Source organism: Peromyscus californicus, unplaced genomic scaffold (assembly GCF_007827085.1).
Source record: "Peromyscus californicus insignis strain IS unplaced genomic scaffold, ASM782708v3 Scaffold_20__1_contigs__length_68692818, whole genome shotgun sequence".
NCBI lineage: Eukaryota > Metazoa > Chordata > Mammalia > Rodentia > Cricetidae > Peromyscus > Peromyscus californicus.
Window position 1 is genome coordinate 47,191,962 of NW_026294503.1, and position 21,490 is coordinate 47,213,451.

A 21,490-nucleotide genomic window follows, 5' to 3' on the forward strand; every position below is an offset into this window, starting at 1 on the left:
AGCTGGGCCTGGAACCCGGTTCTCTGATTCGGAGCTCCATCTGTCAGCAACCGCGCCTGGGCAGAACCGCGGTGAGCCAGCGCAATATTCCAATCACCGCGTGACTCACGCACGCGCACGGTCACCGGCAGCTGCCACCGATCTCCTGCGCCCCAGACCTGGTAGGGAGCTGGGGACAGATTCTAGGGAGAGAGACAGGTATTGCGATGCAGGCACCTTTCCCGGCGGGGCAACGCGAGCTCCCGTACCTGCTCCTGCGTGCTGGCGCGGGAGCCGCGGGAAGGGGAGGGGCCCTCGGCGGGGCCGGCCAGCGCGCGGGTCACGTGGTGCCGGTGGCAGCGGCAGCATCGGTGCGCGCGGGCAGGGGCGGCTCGGCGCCGAGCGAGCGGAGGCGAGGTCCCGGGCGGGCGCGGGGCGCAGGGGCGGCGCGGCCGGGTGGCGGGTCGGGCGGGTAGGCGGACGGCGCCGTGGGGCGAGGCCCGGCTGCAGGGGCCGCTTGGCCCAGAGGGAGCCCGCGCCCGGCTCAGCCTTGCAGCCCCGCGCCCTGAGCATCTCCCGGAGGACCCGAGACAAAGGAGGATTCATGTCCAAAGGTAGGGCTGTCGCTTGGGCGCCTGGCACCGGCCGGGAGGAGGCTACGGCTCCAAGCGCTACCAAAGGGAGGGGTTGCTGTGCTGAAGACCCCACGTGCAGTGACATATGCATGGACACACGCACACCAGGTGGCACACACTTGGAAGCATAGTCTCGGGAAAAGGCACACACAGGAGCTTGGGGAGGTATGGAGACCCAGATGCTTAGGGAAAGCCCCCGCTGGAGCACACCAGGACACGCACACACATGCACAGCATGTACTCCAAGCATGGGTACCAGACCACCTACAACCAGTCAGAGACCTGTACGCTGTCAGTCCCCTTCCCCCACATAGAGACCAAGCGCAGAGACAGGCACCAGCTGGTGGTCTCCAAGGGAACTCATTGGCTTCCTGACTAGAATGGGGGGAGGGGGGTGTCCCAGGGCCCTTTGCTTCTTTTAATGGGGAAGGACTTGTTTCCTTTTTTTTTTGAGCTGCCCGAGGCTGGAGCTGGGATGAACTAGAATTGGCTCTGTCTGCGGTGGGGGTGGGGTTTTAAAAGCTGCTGGTTACCAAGGGGCCGGAGAAGACCCCTCAGCTTGGGAAGGAAGAGATAGCCTAGCATTAAGCTAAGCAGGCAGGTATTATTCTAGAGAGGTCCCCTTCTCCTATTGCTACCTTTCTGACAGAGGGGTGGGGTCTCTGGACCAGACAAAGACAAAGCCATTCATTTTCCTGTAGGAGAAAGCACGACATCCTTGCTTGCTTTAGGGATGGAGTGTGCTGTCCTGTGGGGCCAGAGCTGAGTCAGGTGGATTGTCTCTCTTCCTGGAGCACTGATGTGGCAGGTGGTACCTAGCAGGGGGTGCTGCAGACAGATGCAACCCTCTCTAGGAGAGCTGGGAGCTTAGGAGGGGCCCTCAAGGGCCATCTAGCTGCATTCTGCTGTGAGCAGTTATGAACTCTTTCCCCACTCTTGGGAAGCCCCCAGGCCAATCTCGGATGCAGGGGATGGAGGAGGTCTCTATAGGTGTACCTATCTACCTTGACCATGGCTCACACAACAGCTATTTGTTGGTGGGGGGTGGGGTCCCAGTGCTCTGGACAGGAAGCAGCGTTGTCTGCAGGGACTCCTGCCTTGTGGGGCTTTCATTCATTCACCATCCGTTCATTCATTGCTGAGTATCTATGATATGCTAGGGTGCACTGAGCACAGAGAACAATAAGGCATGACTCCGACCTCCAAGAGGCCTGGAAAGCAGCACCCATCCAGTGACAGGTCATTTACATTCATGTTTTTGTGTGACTTAATAACCCAGGAACGCAGGGACATTCCCCTCTCTTAGGAGTCACCTAGCCAGGACTCATGCCTGTATCAGTTGCCCATCCAAGGATGGCCTGGTGGGACCTGGCGGGAGAAGAGCGTGGAGTCACAGAGGCCAACTCCAGAGCAGCATTTGCTCTGGACCCTGGAGGTCCTGGTGTACTTGTTAGGCACCTTCAGAGACAGTGGGTCCTCAGGGGGGCAGTGACCTTGTCTTAGATACAAATATATCCTTGGCATGTAAGGTAGCCCTTGGTTTAGTTAGGCTTCCGTTGGCAGCATCTAGAATGACCTGGAGTGAATGGATATGCTAAGTACTGTAGAACCTGCAGGGGACTGAGGCAGCACACGGGAGGGGGGGGGCTCTGGCGGGGGGGCATCCATATAAGATGGGAAGTGACTTAGCTGGGGTCTTGAGGAGGGGGTACAAAGTGTTCCAGCAAAGCTTGTGGCTCAGTGATGTCTACGGTATTTGTGGTACTTGATCAGTGGCGGCTGTTAGCCTGTGACTGGCATGTGATTGGCATGTGGTCGGGAGGAGGCTGACTTGCTAGTAGGTGCTCCGTACCTTCCTCATCATGGATGCTAACACGGCTCCTCGGAAGAATGAAAGTGAGAGCCACTCATTCCCTGGGCTTACATCAGGCCAGCCAGAGAGCCTAGGAGTTGTTTGGGCATCCGGTCAGCTCCCTCCTTCAATCAGGGTCTGACAGACAGAGCTGAGTGGGCCATGGTGAGGACACATGCTTTATAAGTATTTACAACCTCCACATATACAAGTCCCTTCGCCTGCCGCCCAGGTGGCTTATGTCACAACACAGGCTGTGGGTACCGAATGTGCCTGGCAGGGCACGTAGGAAACCAAAAGGGCCAGGCTGTGAGAACAGCAGGAAGGAGAAACGGGGCACTGACTCCCAGGGCAGATGTGCTAAAGGGGGACATGGACCATGTGTGGAGTGGAGGAGCGGACTCGGCCTGTTCAGAGTCAGCTGTCACAGGGCTGAGCCAATCCTGCTGCCCTCTGGAGCCACTTGGGTTGGCAACAGCTTCCTGGGAAGCAAGAGGGAGCAGAGCCAGGCTCTGGGGAGGTGCTGAGGCTTTGTTGGGTTTAGCTGTGTCTGAGGGGGAACACGGGAAAGTTTTCCATCAGGAAAGAACATCTTGCCAGGACCAGGGGAAGGACCAGGTGGTGGGGGTACAGGAGCAGACTCCTGGCTGGGCTTGGAAATGGGGAGGGAGACATGTTCCCACTTCCTCCTGCCCATCTGCTGTTCCATCAACCCTCCTCACAAGGCTGAGACTCAGGGTGGTAATCATGAACCGTAGGGTTTTAAAAACGGCACGGCTCCTGGAGAGCATGGCGGCAAAGAATATGCTTGTGAAATTAGGAACCAGGGCACCTCTGCTTCAGAAATACTTTCATGTGCTCAGGTTCAATCACCCTCCAGAAAGCTGAACTTGAAAAGGTGAAGGGTAGCTGGGCAGTGGTGGACACGCCTTTAATCCCAGCATTTGGGAGGCAGAGGCAGGCTGATCTTTGTGAGTTTGAGGCCAGCCTGGTCTACTGAGTTCCAGGACAGCCAGGGCTATGCAGTGAAACCCTGTCTGGGTCGGAGGAGTGGGGGACACAATGGCAAGGGCAAGAGAGCATGGGTCTGTGAGGCTGGACTCTGGGCTTATAAGCATCATAGCTCATGTGATGCTCACCACAGCCTTAGTCATGACCCTACCATTCTACAGAGGAAGAAGCAGGCTCAGAGAAGGGAAGTGGCCTGCGCAAGGACCAGCTGACAAATAGCAGAGCCGAGATCTTTTTTTTTTTTTTCCAAGACAGGGTTTCTCTGTGTAGTTTTGGTGCCTGTCCTGGATCTCACTCTGTAGACCAGGCTGGCCCCAAACTCACAGAGATCCGCCTGCCTCTGCCTCCGGAGTGCTGGGATTAAAGGCGCGCACCACCGCCGCCCGGCCAAGCCGAGATCTTTTTCACTTCACCCCCACACCCATTTTCCAGACAGGGAAATGGAGTTGATCTCCCCTAGAACGTACCCTGCTGGACAGTGACCTGCCACATATCTCCTGTGTGTGAACATGCCCCTGGTCTGCCAAGGGGACCTTTGACCTTCTTTGGGGAGGGCTATTTCCTCAGCCTCCCCCTTCTGCTGCTCACTAGGATGAAAGTGCCGTCTTAGGCAAGTAAGAGTCCTTGACCGGGTATCAGTCCTTCCTTGCTGGCTCCGCAGCCTCAAAACTTTGCATGGGAGGTGTTGGGAGACCCTCTGCGGCACACCAGCTTTGAAACTCCCGGCACAGAGGGGAGGCTGGGGCTGAGGGTGGAGTCATGCTTGCTCTGCAAAGGAAGGCAGCTGTGATTGCTTCTAAAAGACCAAGTAACCGAGCCCATTGACAGTTGATAGATAGTAGACCTAGAACCCCGAAGCTTCCTTGTTCCTTACTTGGCAAGGCAAGATGCAGGTCTGAATAACTGAGACATTTTATAGACCAGTGCTCTTTTGGGGTGGAGTTGCCCCCACCCCCCCACCTTCCCACCCCCCCGCCAAGAAACATTTGGTACTCTGTAGAGATACTTTTGGTGCTTGCCTCTGAGAGGTCCTTCTGGAAACTAGCAGAGACGGTGGATGCTATCAACCGTGCTGCAGACACAAGACAGCCCCGCTGCAATAGTTATCCAGATAGCAGTAGAGCTAAGGCGAAGGAGCCCCTGGATTGCATGCGCAGATGCAGTACTTTGGAGCAGCGATGTGTTTGAAAGTGTCCGGCAACTGGAGAACCCGGTTGGGGCTAGAGAGATGGATGGCTCAGGGGTTAAGAATGATTACTGCTCTAGTAGAGGACCTGGGTTTGATTCCCAGTACTTGCGTGGCGGCTCACAACCGTTTGTAAACCCAGTTCTGGGATGATCCAGTGTCCTCTCCTGGCTTCTGTGGACACTGAATGCACATGGTGCATGTACTTACATTCAGGCAAACACTTATACACATAAGATAAAAATAAGTAGATCTTTACGTAATAAATAATCTGGAGAACCTGGTACTGGTATAGATTTTGCAACTGACCTAAACAGTGTTCTTGGGCGAGTCCCTCACCCACCCCCAGGGCATCAGTAGGCTTTTCATCTACACAATTCGGGACCCAGACTGGATGATATGATGGTCTCTTCCAGTCCCAACTCCATGACTCCATATCAAATACTATTGTGCCTTTCACGAAACCCGTTTTCCTGCCACTCACCCTGCCTATTCCTCCCACCTTGGCTTTTCAGGGCTCCCAGAGGCCAGGACGGACGCAGCTATGTCAGAGCTGGTACCTGAGCCCAGGCCTAAGCCGGCAGTGCCCATGAAGCCGGTCAGCATCAACTCTAACCTGCTAGGCTACATCGGCATTGACACCATCATCGAACAGATGCGCAAGAAAACCATGAAGACTGGTTTTGACTTCAACATCATGGTCGTTGGTATGGAAAGCCATGGGGTCACTGAAGGCCTAGTGGTGGGCAGCGCCAAGGATCCCATTTCTTTCCCCCGAATGACCTGGCTTCTCTAGGGTGAGCTCTTTCTAGGAGGGAGGATTTCATCATGCTGATCATGAAGGTCTGGTTCCTTCCTCCTAACCGGCTGATTCAAGGATGGGAGATTTGGGTGGATGGCCAGCCTGGCTTCGCCGCTAGCTGAATGTAGACAGGCGGCCATGCCATCACTCTGAGCTGGCTTTAGGTTTGTGGAATGGGCATCGTCAGCCCTTTCCCATCTCCAAGAGCTGTGAGAGGACTGGGTGAAAGATGGTCTAATTGTTCACACCTTAAAGCTTCAAGATTTTCCAGGGTCTTAGTCACTGAGTAGCGTCTGTGAGTCACAGTGTGTAGCAGGAAGGGACATTTGCTTCATCTGAGTTGTTCACTGGGTGTGAGGCAGCCTCCTCCCTCCTCCTTCCCCCATCTAATCAACAAGCTCTGTCCCTTTAACCTTGTAAAGATCTCCTAGGCCTGTCAGCTTCTGCCCATCCCCCACTGCTACCCTAGGCCAGCCCACCTGGGTAGCAGCAGCTGCCTGACTCAGTGCTGATCTGCAGAAGGGGAAGACCCTTGGCCAGGGTAGACTCATTCAGATGTTTTGCTACAAATACACAAGCTGAGCTGACAGTGTACTCAGTGACATGGCTGTTTTAACTTTCTGGTATCAAAGTCTTAGCTTAAGAACTGGAAGTTCTTAAGCTGGGTGATGGCGGCACACAACTTTAGTCCTGGTACTTGGGAGGCAGAGGCAGGTGGATCTCAGTGAGTTTGTGGCTAGCCTGGTCTACAGAGCGAGTTCTAGGACAGCCAAGACTGTTGCACAGAGAAACCCTGTCTTGAAAAAAACAAAAACCAAGCCACCAACAACAAAAAACCCTCAAACAAAACAAAACAAAAAACAGAAGTAGATGGTAGATGGTTCATGGACACTTACAGCTGTGCCAGTTGGGGTGACATTGACCCTCCTGGCCCTCCATCTCCTTTCCTCTCCAATTCATTGTCCACTAGCTACCCAATGGCTTCCCCAACATGCCGAACTCATTGGGCCGTCCATTCTAATTCCACAACTCTTTTAACCTCGGGATAAATTTAGACCTCTATCCTGGCTGGGAACTGCTCCAACGCAACTCTTAGCAGTCCCCATCTACATTCTACTCATGCACACAGAGAGGCTCTTGACTTGTGCGTGTTCTTTCCTGTAGAGCCTTTTTAACATAATGATCTAAGTGGCTTCTGCCAGCTCCTCAGGTGGGATGAGAAAAATGCTTCTCTTCACCATTCCTGGTCTCTGCCAGTTCCATCCTTCCTTACCCATCTGTAAAGAGACGATGGCCTAAGGGGATAGCATGACAAGCCTAAAGCAGTGAAAACACCACATATACGTACATCCCACATAATACACACATCACATATATACAGATACACACATAACATATACCACACACACACACACATGCACACACAGACAACATGAGCATATGACATACATACATACACAGAATGAATAAATGTAAAAAAAAGCATGGTTCTTGGGATGTGAGCCCTGATCTGTGTTCCCTCACGCGTGTTACATCTCATCTAGGGGAGGGAGAGAGCCCTGCTATGAGATGCACGGGGGTGATATGAAGAGTGATTTTGGGTGGGGTGGGGATTTTATTTCTGGGTTAAAGAGCCTGACAGTCAAGCACAAGGCCCTGGTTTTCAGTCCCCAGCACCAGGGGGTAAAAAGACCAGTTTTACTAACAGATGGGGAAGTGCTCAGGCACTGTGAGGCAGGATCTGCATGCAAAGTAATTCTGTTCTCACTTTAAGTGTTATTAAAGATGGAAAAGCTAAGCTGAACAAAAACACAAGCCAGACCAAACCAGAAAACTACATCTCACACACACCACAAATGCACAAGTTGTGCCTTCTCCCAATGGTCCTGGGGTCCACGAAGGAACATGGAATCCAACCGCCATTTCTCAAGGGTCCTTTCCATTGGACATTCCTACCTAATGCTCATCCCCAAGGGGTGTTCAAATAGGGCTTGGATCACAGCTCCGGAGCCCTGTAAGCTCACAGGAGGGCTCTGCGGCTCAGGAGGTAGATGTGCGGCCTGTCTCCCTTTCTCCGTCTCCTCCTCCCTTGCTACAGGCCAGAGTGGACTGGGCAAGTCAACGCTGGTCAACACACTCTTCAAGTCCCAAGTGAGCCGAAAGGCCTCCAGCTGGAATCGGGAGGAGAAGATCCCTAAAACTGTAGAGATCAAAGCGATTGGGCATGGTGAGGACTAGGCCAGCATCCTCTGTGGGCATCATTTGGAGGGGGGCTGATGCCAAGTAAGAGAAAGGGGGCCAATTGGGGAATAAGATGTGAAAGGGAACCACAGAGTGGAAGTAAGCCCCAAATTTGTTAGTGCAAACTCCGTAGGCTGCTAGGCCTAGATAGTGAGGTGGGAGCGGGAGGGGGGGGGGAGTATGCGTGTAGAACTGAGAGGTGGGTCTTGAACTAGGTGATAAAACTCAGGATTCAGACAGAAGTAGACACAGAAGAAGTAGGACACTGTCTTCTAGGTGTAGGGAGGAGCCTTCGTAAAAGTGCTGAGTGGGAGACGTCTGTGGCTTGGCCAATATATTAGCTGCTTCTAAGAAGTATGGGTGCTCCTGGCCAGCAGGCTGCAGGGCCCCTGGGGTCAGCTATAGGACTGACCTATGTGGTGCTCTTTCTACTCTCTCCAGTGATAGAGGAAGGTGGTGTCAAAATGAAGCTGACAGTCATCGACACACCAGGCTTCGGGGACCAGATCAACAATGAAAACTGGTGTGTGCCTGCCTCTGAGATCTCCTTCCTAAATACTCCGCTAGGAAGACACAGTGCAGATTCATTCCCGTTGAGCACGACCTGCATCCTCCTGGGAGAGAGGCTGGGTCCCCTGGGCGAAGTCCACCCGTGCTAACCATCCATGGAAAGCCGTCCATGGGGAGGTTGAGGGTGAACTCGTCATCGGGGAGAGAAAGGAGGCTAGGATGTGAGATGGGTGTGAGGGGATTGGGACCTGACTGAGCCTAAGAGGCACTCCTGAGTCTGTCCTCTTGATGTATCCCATCCATGTTTCCCCGCAACCCCTCAGCTGGGAGCCCATTGAGAAATACATCAATGAGCAGTATGAGAAGTTCCTGAAGGAAGAGGTCAACATCGCCAGGAAGAAACGCATTCCCGACACCCGTGTCCACTGCTGCCTCTACTTCATCTCCCCCACAGGACACTCGTACGTACCAGACCCACTCCTACTACCGGGCCTGGCTCCGATTTGTGTCCTTTGTGCCAAGGATTGGAGAATCCTTACCTGGACTTAGCTGGGGAGGGTCAGATGGCTGGAAGGTCATGGCCCTGTGACCTTAGGGCTCCCCAGGCTTTCCATAAGAAAGAGAGTAAAGCTGGCCATCACTCCCCGGCCCCAGTACTGTTTACTGGTACCCAGCACATCACTGCCCCCCCCAATACTGTTTACTGGTACCCAGAACAGCCCAACTATACCAGCAGAGAGAACCTGAGCAGAAAGCACCTCATTTGTTCAACAGATACTTGCTTTGGACAAGGGTGTGGGGGAGGCAAAAAAGGTAACGTAGGGAGAATCAGGGCTACTGGATTGGGGGCTGGCATCTAGGCAAGATGTGGAACTTAGCTGTAGGTACCTAGACGGGGGCCATTCCAGCAGGAGGAGCCGGACATCCAGAGATGAAGGCTGTGCTGGGAACTTAATTTGTAAGTAGCAGATGGGCCCCATGATGAGCAGTGTGGGAACAGGCAGAGGTCAGGGATCTCAGTGGTGTTTCTAGCCACCTTCCTGCAGGACAGTGTGTCTCTCTAAGCCCCTCTGCAGAGTCAGAACTTAAGTTTTTGAGAGGATGACACACAGCAAGGTAGACCCTGAATTTTGAAAGATCCAGGGGTTCCCAGCCAATGTTGAGTAATAGAGGTCCTGGGTCAGGCCTAGGAGCTCAATAAAATAAGGGCTTTTTTGTTGGTTTTGTTTTGTTTTTAAGAATGAGTACTGGGAATTGAACCCAGGGCCTCACACATGCCAGGTAAGCACTCTACCATTGAGTTATATACTCCAGCCCTCTTTTTACTTTTTAAAAAATATTTATTTATTCATGTTTTTTTTTTCTTTGAGACAGGGTTTCTCTGTGTAGCCCTGGCTGTCTTGGAACTCTCTCTGTAGACCAGGCTGGCCTTGAACTCAGAGGTCTGCCTGTCTCTGCCTCCCAAGTGCTGGCATGTGTCACCATGCCCAGCCCTTTTAATTTTTATTTATTTTTAATTTTTTAAAAATTTTATGTGCATTGCTGTTTTGCCTGCATGTATGTCTCTGTGAAGGTGTCAGGTCTTGGAATTACAAACAGTTGTGAGCTGTCGTGTGGGTGCTGGGAATTGAACCTGGGTCCTCTAGAAGAGCAGTCAGTGCTCTTAAACGCTGAGCCATCTCTCCAGCCCCTCTTTTTTTTTTTTTTTTTTTTAAACGGGGTCTCACTTAGTTGTCCAAAATTGCCTTGTACTTACTCTGTAGCCCAGGCTGGCTTGGAATTTGAGATTTTCCTGCCTCAGCTGAAACAATAGTTTTAGCTTTTCTGAGACCTTGGTCCACAGTTGGTGGGAACTATCAGATAATCAGACTTAATGAATTCCCCGACTGCAAACTAGAGCCTGGTTCTACAGGATGGAATGTGGGGGCCGAGGTGAGACTGTTCAGAAGAGTTCAGTTGGTCATGGCCATCCATGTATGTCCCCCAAAGAAAGAAGTTCCTAGGCCAGAAACCGTGTCATGGAATGATTTGAGGGAGTTTGAGGAGAGACATGCTTTACATGGAAACTGAGGAAGGAAAGGGAGGGCTTGGTTGTGATGGCTTGAGGGTGGAGTTGGAGACACGCAGCGGGCGCTGAAGCAGTGGACATGTGCCAGAGGAGAGGCTACAGCTGTGTGGCCTCAGCTAGATCCCCAGACTGGTGCTCCCCCAAGGACGCTGTGGGGAGGGCAGTGGCTGAGGTGGGAAGGGTTGGTGGCTCTGACATTCCTACCTCCTCTGGGCTCCAGCTTACGACCTCTTGATCTTGAGTTCATGAAACACCTCAGCAAAGTGGTGAACATCATCCCTGTCATTGCCAAGGCTGACACCATGACCCTGGAGGAGAAGTCTGAATTCAAGCAGAGGGTGAGCAGCCCCTTTGCCCTTTTCCTGTCTAGGGCTTCCGTCCCCTCCTCTGGGTCCAAGCCATTTCCTACCTGCCATGTCTTCCACTCTGCTCCAGTTTCCCATCCTAACTCCCTCCCACTTAACCACCCAGGAGGCAAGGGCTAGAAGTTCCTGGGCCAAAGGTACGTCCATGCAGTTCCAGGCTGCCTCTGCCCCACCCTCCACATTTGTCTGCAAAGGCTCCCAGACACTCATCACTGGGAACCCAAGATCTTACTTCTCCAATGGTCGGGTTACTAGAAAGACTTGAAAGTACGGCCCACACTAGTACTCACTGGATGAAAAGAAAAGAACACTGAAGAAATCCTGGAGGAAGAGACTTAAGCTGGCCTTGAAGGAGTGCTAACAGAGAGCCCAGGAGGGCTTTATCTCCCTTCCTTGCAAAGAGGAGTAGAGCATGAAGGTCAAGGTTGTGAGCATGGCCTGTGGTGTCTGGATTCAGCTGTGCTGTTTGTCTGAAATCCCAGAGGCCTGAACCTGCTCCCACAGACTCTTCCTCTCTACTCTCAGGCTGGGTGGTGTCTTTTCTTGGGATCTTTCTGTTGCCCAGGGCCTAAGGATTATCAACACTGTAGTGCCTTGCTCCTCCTCCAGGTTCGCAAAGAGCTTGAAGTAAACGGCATTGAGTTCTACCCTCAGAAGGAGTTTGATGAGGATTTGGAGGACAAGACCGAGAATGACAAGATCAGGGTAGGTACCTCCTCAGTGCCTCCTCAGTACCTCCACCTCAGTACCTCCTCCTCAGTGCCTCCTCAGTACCTCCTCCTCAGTGCCTCTGGGATGTGCCTTCAGGATGTCCCTTCCTTCGCTTTTCCCTTACCGCATCCCCTGGTCACTTCTTCTGATCAGGAAGCAGGAAGACAGTGACCCTCACTAGGACTGTGAGCCCACAGCAGGGCTTCCTGTACCCAGTCCCTTTCACCACCAGATGATGATAGAAAGCCTCCCTGTCCTTCCTAGGACCTGGCAAAACCACAGTGTTAGGAGATAGGGCAGCAGGCAGGGAAAGCACTGGGATGGCGCCCAGAGGAATCTATGCTCTAGCCAAAGTTTGTTTCAGTTTCTCCCTTTATAAAATACAGAAGCTGGTGAGTGGCTTATAGGCTTTCTCTCTCCCTAGAAGAACTATATACAAAACAATCAAGGGCCAATGAGATTGCTCAGCGTGTAAAGGCTCTTGCTGCCAAGCTGACAACCTGATGAGTTGGATCCCCATGTGGTGGAAGGAAAGAATTGACTCCCAAAAGTCGCTCTCTGGTCTCTGTACACACTTGAGAGAACACACACACACACACACACACACACACACACACACACACACACACACACACACTATGTAATTAAGATTTTTAAACAAACAAAAAACCTTTGAACTCTAGTATACAAACCACCAGAACAGAGCTGCTTTGGCTGAGTGTCGTGGGCACAGAACTCTGCTGTCCCAGCAGGTGCTAAGATGCCCTCTGTGGTTCTGGCCCCACCAGGAACCGGGTTTGGAGATCATCAGCTCCATGCCTTCTAAGGTCTTGCCCCCAACTCAAAATTGCTACAATTCTGTGATTCTGCATCAGAAACCTGGGCCCATTGCCCAACCCAGTCTAATCTGTGACAAATCTCTCACCTCACAGCTTAGGTTTTTAGACCCTCTTAGACTCTTTTAGAAAGTTGAATAATCTAGCAGAAGCCTTTTATCTCTTATAGTTGGATAGATACTCAGTTGAAAGAGGCAAATGAATTAAGATTATCACTTAAAAATCTCCTTTTTTTTTTTTTTTGTTTTGTTTTTTTGAGACAGGGTTTCTCTGTGTAACAGCCCTGGCTGTCCTGGAACTCTCTTTTTGTAGACCAGGTTGCCCTTGAACTCACAAAGATCCACTGCCTCTGTCTTCTGAGTGCTGGGATTAAAGGTGTGCCACCACTACCCAGCATTAAAAAAAAAAAAAAAACCTTTTAAATGACATTAATTTACTTATTGGGATGGTGAGGGGGTGGGAGTTGGTCCTGCCCGTGGCATGTGTGGGGGTCAGAGGACAACTTTGGGGGGATAATTTTTCCTTCTACTATGGATCTAACTCAGATCATCAGACTTAGTGGAAGTATCTTTCTTTATTCACTGAGCCAGATAATTAGATATCAGCCTCAGATAATCACCTTTAAAAGTGATGTCTACAAATCTTGAATGTCTAAAAAGAAATAGTTTAGGAAGCTAAAATGTTAAAGTATGAGTCACATCCATCAGCCTACATATTTTTGTGGTGCTTCGGATGGCATCATCATCATCATCATCATCATCATCATCTCTCTCTCTCTCTCTCTCTCTCTCTCTCTCTCTCTCTCTCTCTCTCTCACACACACACACACACACACACACACACACACACATACACACACACACACACACTGGGCAGTACTGAGGATCAAACCCAGAGCCTTCAGTGTGCTAGGCAAGCACTCAATCACTGACCTGCGTTCTCAGCCCAAAGTCCATCCTTAATGCCAAAGCAGTTCACGTTCATCATCTTTCTGCATGCAAACGGCTCTACATGTATGTGTCCTCAGTTTACATATGGCATTCATGTGCTGCATGAAGAGATTTTGGTCAGTGAAGGGCCACATAAGACAGTGCTTCCCTGCAATCCTACCACCTGGTGACATGGTAGCTGTCTTATTAGCTTGCATACTTCTTATGCTATGAGTTCGCCCCATGGCACAATTGCCCATGAACTTTTCTCACAATATTTTCTTGTCATTAAGCAATACATGACTGATTTATCGGATGACAATAACACACACCAGGCAGATACATTCGGGTGCTTGTCCTGATAGAACAGAGCAGCCTAGGGCCCTGAGAGTTTAGTACCTGGGCATCTGCCAGTAGGTTCCATGGGAGCCACATAACACATCTCGGAGTCTGGCTGGCGCCTGGAAGGGGGGGTGCTGTTTGTGAGAGTCTGTCTAGCTAGCTCACAGAGCGGTTCCAAATCAAATGAAACTATGTGCTCAGGCACAATGAACCGTACAAAGTGCTCTCTAGTTGAAGGAAAGCCAGCTTTCTGAGGCTAACCAGCCAGACCACAGTGTAGTCAGGGTTCCCACAGAGTCCCAGCTCAGTCTTTTCAAGGGGCAGAGTCTTGACCTTACCCCCAGGAGCATCATTGAATGAGCAACAAAGGAAGTTGTGAAAGGCTGTCCTGCCCTTGGACGTTCGGTGTGGAGAAGAGGACTGAGCATGTGTGTTGGCTTGTGTCTTCCCCCATCTAGCAGGAGAGCATGCCCTTCGCTGTGGTGGGGAGTGACAAGGAGTACCAAGTGAACGGCAAGAGGGTCCTGGGCAGAAAAACACCCTGGGGGATCATCGAAGGTAAGTCGGTACATCTCCTGGAAGAAGTGGCTATCCAGAGGGCGGCTTAAGCATCGGGAGCCAAAGTGCTGTTCTGGGATATCGATGCCAGCCAGTGGCTGCCAACAAGGAGCTTACAGTCTGGGATGACAGTCCTAGGCAGGAAGCAATGGCACCATTTAACATGTGACCAGGTGGCAATGACTTGGCCTGTCAAATGAATTTAGAACCCGGAGAAACTACTGAGGGTGGAGAAAAAAAAAAAAAAACAGAGAAAGGGTTTCACATGTGACCTGGCAAAGTGCCAAAGGGTGGTTCGGCTGTTGTCTTAGTCTACCATTTATGATGGATAGATGTGACCTCGGGTGGGCCTTGATGATTCTGAAAGTTTTCAAGAAGTTACTTCAAGGGTCTCATTCAGGGATGGGGAGTAGCAGCTCAGGGATAGAGCGCTTGCTTAGCATGTGCAAGGCCCTGGGTTCGATCCCCTGCACAGTACAGACAAAACAGACCAAGAAAACAACCCTTTATTCAACATGGTAGCCCTGTAAGGAGTGCGCGCCAGGTGTTCCCGTCTTGAGAATATGAATCTCAGACAAGTTAAATGCTTTGCTTTGCAAAGGTCTCACAGTCCCCACCCACCACCAGCCGCTGCCCTGGAGAGTAAACCCAGTGCTTTTCCCATGCTAGTGAAACTTGAACTTCAGATTTGGATATTTTGATGAGATTTACTCCACTGTCCTGAATTGTTTATTATTAATAAATTTTGTGGTCCTGGTCATAGAACTCAGGGCCTTGCTGTGCTAAACAAGTGAGTTACCACTGAGCTAAATCCTTAACTAGTGTTTTTTTTAAAATACATAATTTATTTTTTATTTTATGTGCATTGGTGTGAGGGTGTCGGGTACCTGGCAACTGGAGTTACAGACAGCTGTGAGCTGCCATGTGGGTGCTGGGAATTGAACCCGGGTCCTTTGGAAGAACAGCCAGTGCTCTTAACCACTGAGCCAGCCCCTAAGTAGTGTTTGTTCGTTCGTTTGTTTTTGAGACAGGTTTTTCCTCTGTATCCATGGCGGGCCCTGAACATGTGATCCTTCTGCTCCTTCTCCCACATACTGGGATTGCAGTGGTGAGCTCCCGTGCTCACCAGACCCAGTACCTTGGGATTTTCAAAGTAGTGTTAGCACATTGTTCGCCTTGAGTTAGAAATAGTGATGAGAATGTTATATACACATTGTGAGACCAGAGTCTTGCCTTATCCTCCGGTTCCCACAGTTCTTGGCGTGTGGTTTGTAGACAGAAGTCTCTCCATCTCTGTTAACTGGGCTTTTTGTATGGAGTGTGACCTTTGAGAGCTGGTTCACTAGGAGGTCCTGTGTGTTTTACTTTGTTCCAATCATCTTAGGCCTTCACAAGTTCTTTTAAACTTCCACATTAGTTTTTTTGTAAAATGTGGGACAAAACCAGTCTATATTGAGAGTCATTCTCCGGTGTCTAGAATAGTATTGTGTCCATTATACCTGATTAAAAGTTAAAAAAAAAAAAAAAAGAAGGAAGGGAACCAGGCCACTAAAGAACCTGCCTAGAACCTCTCTCTCTGTCTCTGTCTCTGTCTCTCTCTCTGTCTCTGTCTGTCTGTCTCTCTCTCTCTCTGTTTCTCTTTCTGGTTTTCCAAGACAGGGTTTCTCTGTGTAGCCCTGGCTGTCCTGGAACTCACTCTGTAGATCAGGCTGGCCTTGAACTCTGAGATCTGCCTGCCTCTGCCCCGAGAGTGCTGGGACTAACGGTGTGCGCCACCACCACCCAGTACCTCGTGCTCTCTTTAAAGCTGCCTACCTTCTGGGCCCTGCGCTAGTGAACCAGCCTCCCATTTTCTTCTGTTTTATCCTTAGTGGAAAACCTCAACCACTGTGAGTTTGCCCTGCTTCGAGACTTCGTCATCAGGTAAGATGGTCTCCCTCTCCCCAGGGGGCAGGTTTAATTATTTGGGATTGAGGGCCATCTGCTCAGATTCACGTCCTGAGTTTCCATGTCTCTCTGACAGAGCTTTCTGGCCCAGTTCTAGCCCCTGTCTCAATGAAGGAGGGTTGAAGAACTGTCATTGGCCCTCAGGAATGGGGCCCAGTCATTGAGTCTGGTCTACCAGAGAGATGTGTTAGCTTCAGAGGTGGATCTCTTCCTCCTCTTCTGATGCTTAATTGCATCCCCTTCCCTTTTTTACTCTGTCCTCCAGGACTCACCTCCAGGACCTCAAAGAAGTAACCCACAACATCCACTATGAGACTTACAGGGCCAAGAGGCTCAATGACAATGGAGGCCTCCCTCCGGTGAGCGTGGACACAGAGGAGAGCCACGACAGTAATCCATGATGACTCCTTCTCTGTGTTATCTGTCACTCACATCCCACATTCTCCAAACACACACATGTCCCAGACACCACCTCCAGCCACCTTTTCCTTTCAGCTCTGTCCCACAGGCCTGTCTGGTATTTGTGGAGTATTTTGTCGTTTGTGTGTGTGTGTGTGTGTGTGTGTGTGTGTGTGTGTGTGTGTGTATGAGAGAGTGCCTGAGTGTGTGTGCTCAGGGGTGAGGTATTTTCATTGCCCTCTCTGGAAAGTTCTCTGTTAGTCTGCCTTCTCCATGACTATCCATTCTGTCTCCTTTTTTCTTGTGCTCCAGAACACAAAGCTGTACGCCTCAATCAAGAGGTCTGGGGAAGATTTTGTTTTAAAATGCTGGGAGCAGGTGAACCACAGGCAACTCCTTCTTACTTCTGACCCACCCACAAACTGGGGCTGCAAATATTCTTCACAGACAGGTGGCTGAGCTAGCCTGTGGTGGGGTGTCGGGGTTCGGAACAACCTTCGCTGTGAGTTGGGGTGGCCTAGAGGAAGGCTAGGACTTCTTGGAAAAATGAAAAGAAAGGTCATGGGGAGCAGAGAAGAATGCGGAGGGGGTTCCTGCAGGATTAGTGCCTGGACATGGAGCTCCACCCTTGGGTCTATGTCAAGGTCGCTGTCAAGCAGCGCCGTCACCATTACAGGCCACTGCTTTCTGTGTTCGCTTCGCATCTCAGGCTGGTTGGTTGTCTCCTCTTCCCGATTTCTCTCTCCACCCCTCCCCCAGCCGCCTTTCTTCATATATTTGTACATTCTCCATCTCTCCTGCCTGTCTCTTCCCTTCACTTCCTTTTCGAGTAATCTATGTTAGCTTCGTTTCTGTATTTAGAAGTCATACCCAGTCTACTTCCTAAATTGACTTTCTGCTGCCCTGAAATAAAATTATAACTAGGGGGCTGAAGAGATGCCTCTGTGCTTAAGAGCAACTTCCACTCTTGCAGAGGATCCAGGTTCGGTTCTCAGCATGTACTTGGCAGCTCAAGACTATTTGTGACTCCCCTTCCAGAGGATCAGAAGCCCTCTTTTAGCTGCCATGAGCATAGTGTATACATACATACACAGAGACAAACTCTCATATGCATAAGATAAAAATAAATAAATAATTTTTAAAAATCACAAGTAAAAGCATGGGACAATACACACTGAGACTGGAAGAGAAATCAGAGCTTTAGGGAATATAAACGTCAGTTTCTGCAGCTGAACACTGAAATTTGCCCTGAACTTGGGAGCAGCCTAGGCAAATAGGGGAACTTGGTAACTTGGGCTGCCCGCCCCCAGTGTTCTGTTCAAGGAGGCACACACGCTGGCCAAGTGAGGCAGCTTTTGAGCGGAGGACGTTACGTTTTCGAACTAATTCTGAAATATCAGAAAAAATATGTGGGATTTCTTAGGGGGCTGGGCTATGGAGACTCATTCTAGGACATGTTTCCCTTTCTCTAGAGCCTTCTTTCTGTGGTAAGCTGGCTTTTCTGTGGCTTTGCCTCATATAAACCTGATTCATTTTTCTCTGTTCTCATTTGTCTGTCTTTCTCTGCTTCTCCCCCTGACCCAGTTCTCCCACCTTCTGACCCTGTGGACTTCCTGGGAACACCGCGACCGTACATTTAGCCTTGTCTTGCCTCCTCTTTCAGGAGCCCTGTAGTAGTTAATGCGCACGTCCACTGCTCCTTGCACACACGTTTTTCTTCCTGTAGTTTCTAAAGCTGCTTTAAGGAAAACAGTTTAGGCCTTAGGAAAGGGAAGCGACCAAGGGATTCTGTTTATAATTGGTCTTATCCACTATCCCATCCCCTGGTCCAGCCTGGGTGTTTAACTGGTCCTCACTGAATGCTAGCATTTATAATTTCAGTCCTTTATCACTCAGGTGCTAGGAAAAACAAAAAAGATGGAAGACCCATGATCCAGTGGACCAAATGAAAGAGCAGGGAATGATCAGATCATGTGACCCCTATCCTATGGTCTTAGCCTCTCCTGGAGACTGCTCTCCCCTATATCTAGCCCTCACTCCTCATCCCTACTTCCCCATGAAGTTCCTCCAGAGCAGGCACCTGTCAGGCTAGAGTGGCGGCAGGGTTATAGAGCTCCCTTACTACCCCAGCGAGCTGTCACGGATGGCGACATGGAACTGGGTGCCTAGGGCCAGCAGGGGATAAGGATGGTGGGCATTGGATAGGCTAAGCAGGAGAATGGTACCTAACACCACCCCCCTCCCCCGGCTGTGGTCTCACTCTCCCCAGAGAAGCTGTTTTGTGTGTCTGCTGTGAGCTGCTGGTCTCCACCCCCTCAACCATTCTCAACTCCCCTTGCAGGGAGAAGGCCTCCTGGGCACTGTCCTTCCGCCTGCACCAGCTCCCCCCTGCCCCACGGCTGAATGAAGGCCATTTCAAGCGCTGCTTCTCCCTCATTCCTTCCAGCTGCCATTGCTGTAGGGCCAAGCCCCTTTTAATGCTGTGCTGGTCCAGCCCACCACCACAGCCCCTCTCGGCCCTCAGCAGGTGGGAGGGGCCAGCTGCCTCTTTAGGATAGTAGCTTCCTCCATGTAGCCAAACCACTCCTCTCCTCCTAATGGAATGGAGTTCACCTGCCAGCCAGCATTGCCCTGCTCCATCGTCCGTCAGCAGCCCCCGCCCATGCGTAGAGAGAAGGGACTCACCGAGAGCTTCTCCTGCCCTTGCAAGCCCATACCAGCGACTTGTAACCGTCTTTAAGGGACCCGGTATTGCTCCCTAGCCATTCATCTGCATGAGTACTCTTCTTGGCTCCCTCAAACGGTCAAGAAAGCAATTTTTTTCTGCTTGTCAAAGTCACTGAGGTCATCTGTGTGAGCCCTCCTGTGGGACAAGGGTGTCTCCTTCATTGCTTAAAGGTATTTATAAGGGTGATTCATTACAGATGTCGGGGAGCAAGAGAGCTAGCGTCACTTAAAAAAAAAACAAAAAAACAAAAAAACCCCCACCACTGGTGGCTGGCCCAGTGTGTGTATGTATGTGTGTGTGTATGTGTAGAGAACCTGTTTACCCCCCAAATACGGCCATTTGGGAAGTGGTTTTCCTGAAAAGATGTTGCTGGGTTTGACTTCCTTATCCCCAAACTAAAAAAAAAAAAAAAAAAAAAAGTGAATTAAACACACACACACACAAACCACCCCAAACCCACAAGCTATACACTCTAGGAAGAAAAATAGCACCCCTTTGTACATTTAGCAATAAGAGGGATCTCTTCCCACCTACCCTGACCATTCCTACTCCCATCCCCCACCCTATTAATGTGAGCAATGCACTAGCCTGACCTCAGGTGGTCGCTCTAGGCTAATGGAAACTACTCAATGGCGGGCCAAGCCCTCATCAGATGCATGAATGTTTGCGAATGTTGGCTGCCACTGCCCCATACACTGTGTCTTTATAGAACCCTGCCTTGGCCGCCTCACCTGCCATCGCCACCTGGATACAACTTGCTCAGAGGCTGGTGACTTGTGGGCCATTCATCTACAAGTCCTGTTGGAACAAGAGGCCCAAGCCTAGAGGATGCAGGAATGACCCGTTTTTTTAAAATGTTATTGGTCCCCAGCCACTGTTTTGGTGATATTCCAAGTTTAATTTCCCAGTTGAAAACAAGCCAACAGACACTCAGACTGGTCATGTAAATGTTGCTAGCCTCTGTGTTGTACAACTAAACATTGCTGTTTGAACAATAATGGCCTGGTCTTTGTGTTATTTGTGCTGCTTGCTCCTCCATCAAATCAGCCACGAATGACATCATCTCACCTGTGTGTGAGCTAGGGACCCTCTTGGCAAGAAGTAGCCATAGGTACTAGAGATTGAACATGTGTGATCTCTTCATTTTCAGGTGACATGAGGTCATATCCCAGTCATTTTCCTGGAACTTTGTAACCCCAGTGAGTGGAAGAGTTGACGTTTGATCTCACAGGTTCTGTGTTTTCCCAGAAAAGGATTCAGTCCCGTTTACTTAACTTCTTAGTGTCCGCTCTTTTTTCCCCAAGAACCAATGAAAGCCTAGTCTTGCCTAGAAAATGATTTTACCATGAACATATTAAAAGCATAAAGGGGCCAGTGAGATGGCTCAGTTGGAAAGAGGCCCTTGCTGCCAAGGCTGACAACCTGAGTTTGATCCCTGGGTTCTACACGGTGGAAGGAGAGAATTAACTCCCATAAGTTGTCCTCTGACTTCCATGTGTTCTTGTGCATGTGTACACGTGTACACACACACACACACACACACACACACACGTTTCACAAGGGACATGGGAGGTGAGTCGGCTGGTAAGAGTGATGACTGTACAATCATAAGACCTGAATTCAGATCCCTAACACCCTCATAAAAAAAAAAAAAAATAGGTATGGCGCCATGCTTACTTGGGGCTTGCTGGTCAGCAGCCTGCTTCCAGGTCCAGTGAGATATTCTTTTAAGGAAATAGAGGAGAGAGTGATAGGACTCTCTTCTGGCCTCTTCAAGTGCACACAGGCATGGACAGCCAAACACACGTGCACATATACTAATCGTACGCACAAAGGAAGTTAAACACTAGGCTTTTTCTTGAGTTTAGGACAACCTTCCCCTCACTGGGAGCTTATTAAACAATACAACTCTCTTCTGCTGATTATTTCCCTAAATGGTAGTGTGAACTGTAAGCAATCATTTGGTACCTTGACTTTCTGTGCTGTGAACATATGGTATAAATGAAGGAGGAGACACAGTTCGGAGGGGTCAGAATGGAGGAGGATGGGTCAAGAGGCTCTCAAAACCACGCAGATCAAATCATGAAGATGGCAACTCGAGGCAACACAACGCAGATGAAGTGAAATTTGATTGGTGGACATCAACTATCCCAGCCACGGGAAACCCAAGCACTGTTCTGACTCAACATCACCCTACACGCAGAAGGTAAAGTCCGGACAGCAATCTTCTTGTTTAAGGTTGCATTGGCAGGAGAGGCTAGATCAGATGTTTCCTGCTCTGCTCTGTACTACTGAATTTGATTTTTAATTCTAGTAAGTCTTGAACTTAAAAAAAAAAAAAAAAAGGATCTGTGCTACGTGTGGTGGCACATACCTTTAAACCCAGCACTT

At 50.3% G+C, this 21,490-nt stretch overlaps 1 protein-coding gene across 5 annotated transcripts; it reads left to right on the top strand.

The window, feature by feature from the left end:
• The first annotated feature begins 64 nt into the window (after positions 1–64).
• On the top strand, positions 65–20,097 carry LOC128116838 (neuronal-specific septin-3). 5 transcript variants are annotated; one of them, XM_052748447.1, is made up of 11 exons: positions 65–161; positions 5,179–5,370; positions 7,564–7,692; positions 8,148–8,229; positions 8,540–8,677; positions 10,505–10,622; positions 11,259–11,354; positions 13,926–14,025; positions 15,897–15,948; positions 16,238–16,331; positions 16,684–20,097. In XM_052748447.1, exons 2-11 carry the CDS (start codon positions 5,208–5,210, stop codon positions 16,828–16,830), a joined length of 1,119 nt encoding a protein of 372 aa, XP_052604407.1. In that variant the 5' UTR covers positions 65–161; positions 5,179–5,207; the 3' UTR covers positions 16,831–20,097. The 5 variants fall into 5 exon arrangements, with proteins under 5 accessions (XP_052604407.1, XP_052604406.1, XP_052604405.1 ...); XM_052748446.1 differs by lacking the exon at positions 65–161 and adding an exon at positions 409–593 and having other exon boundaries at positions 13,929–14,025; XM_052748445.1 differs by lacking the exon at positions 65–161 and adding an exon at positions 410–593.
• The last annotated feature ends 1,393 nt before the right edge of the window (positions 20,098–21,490 follow it).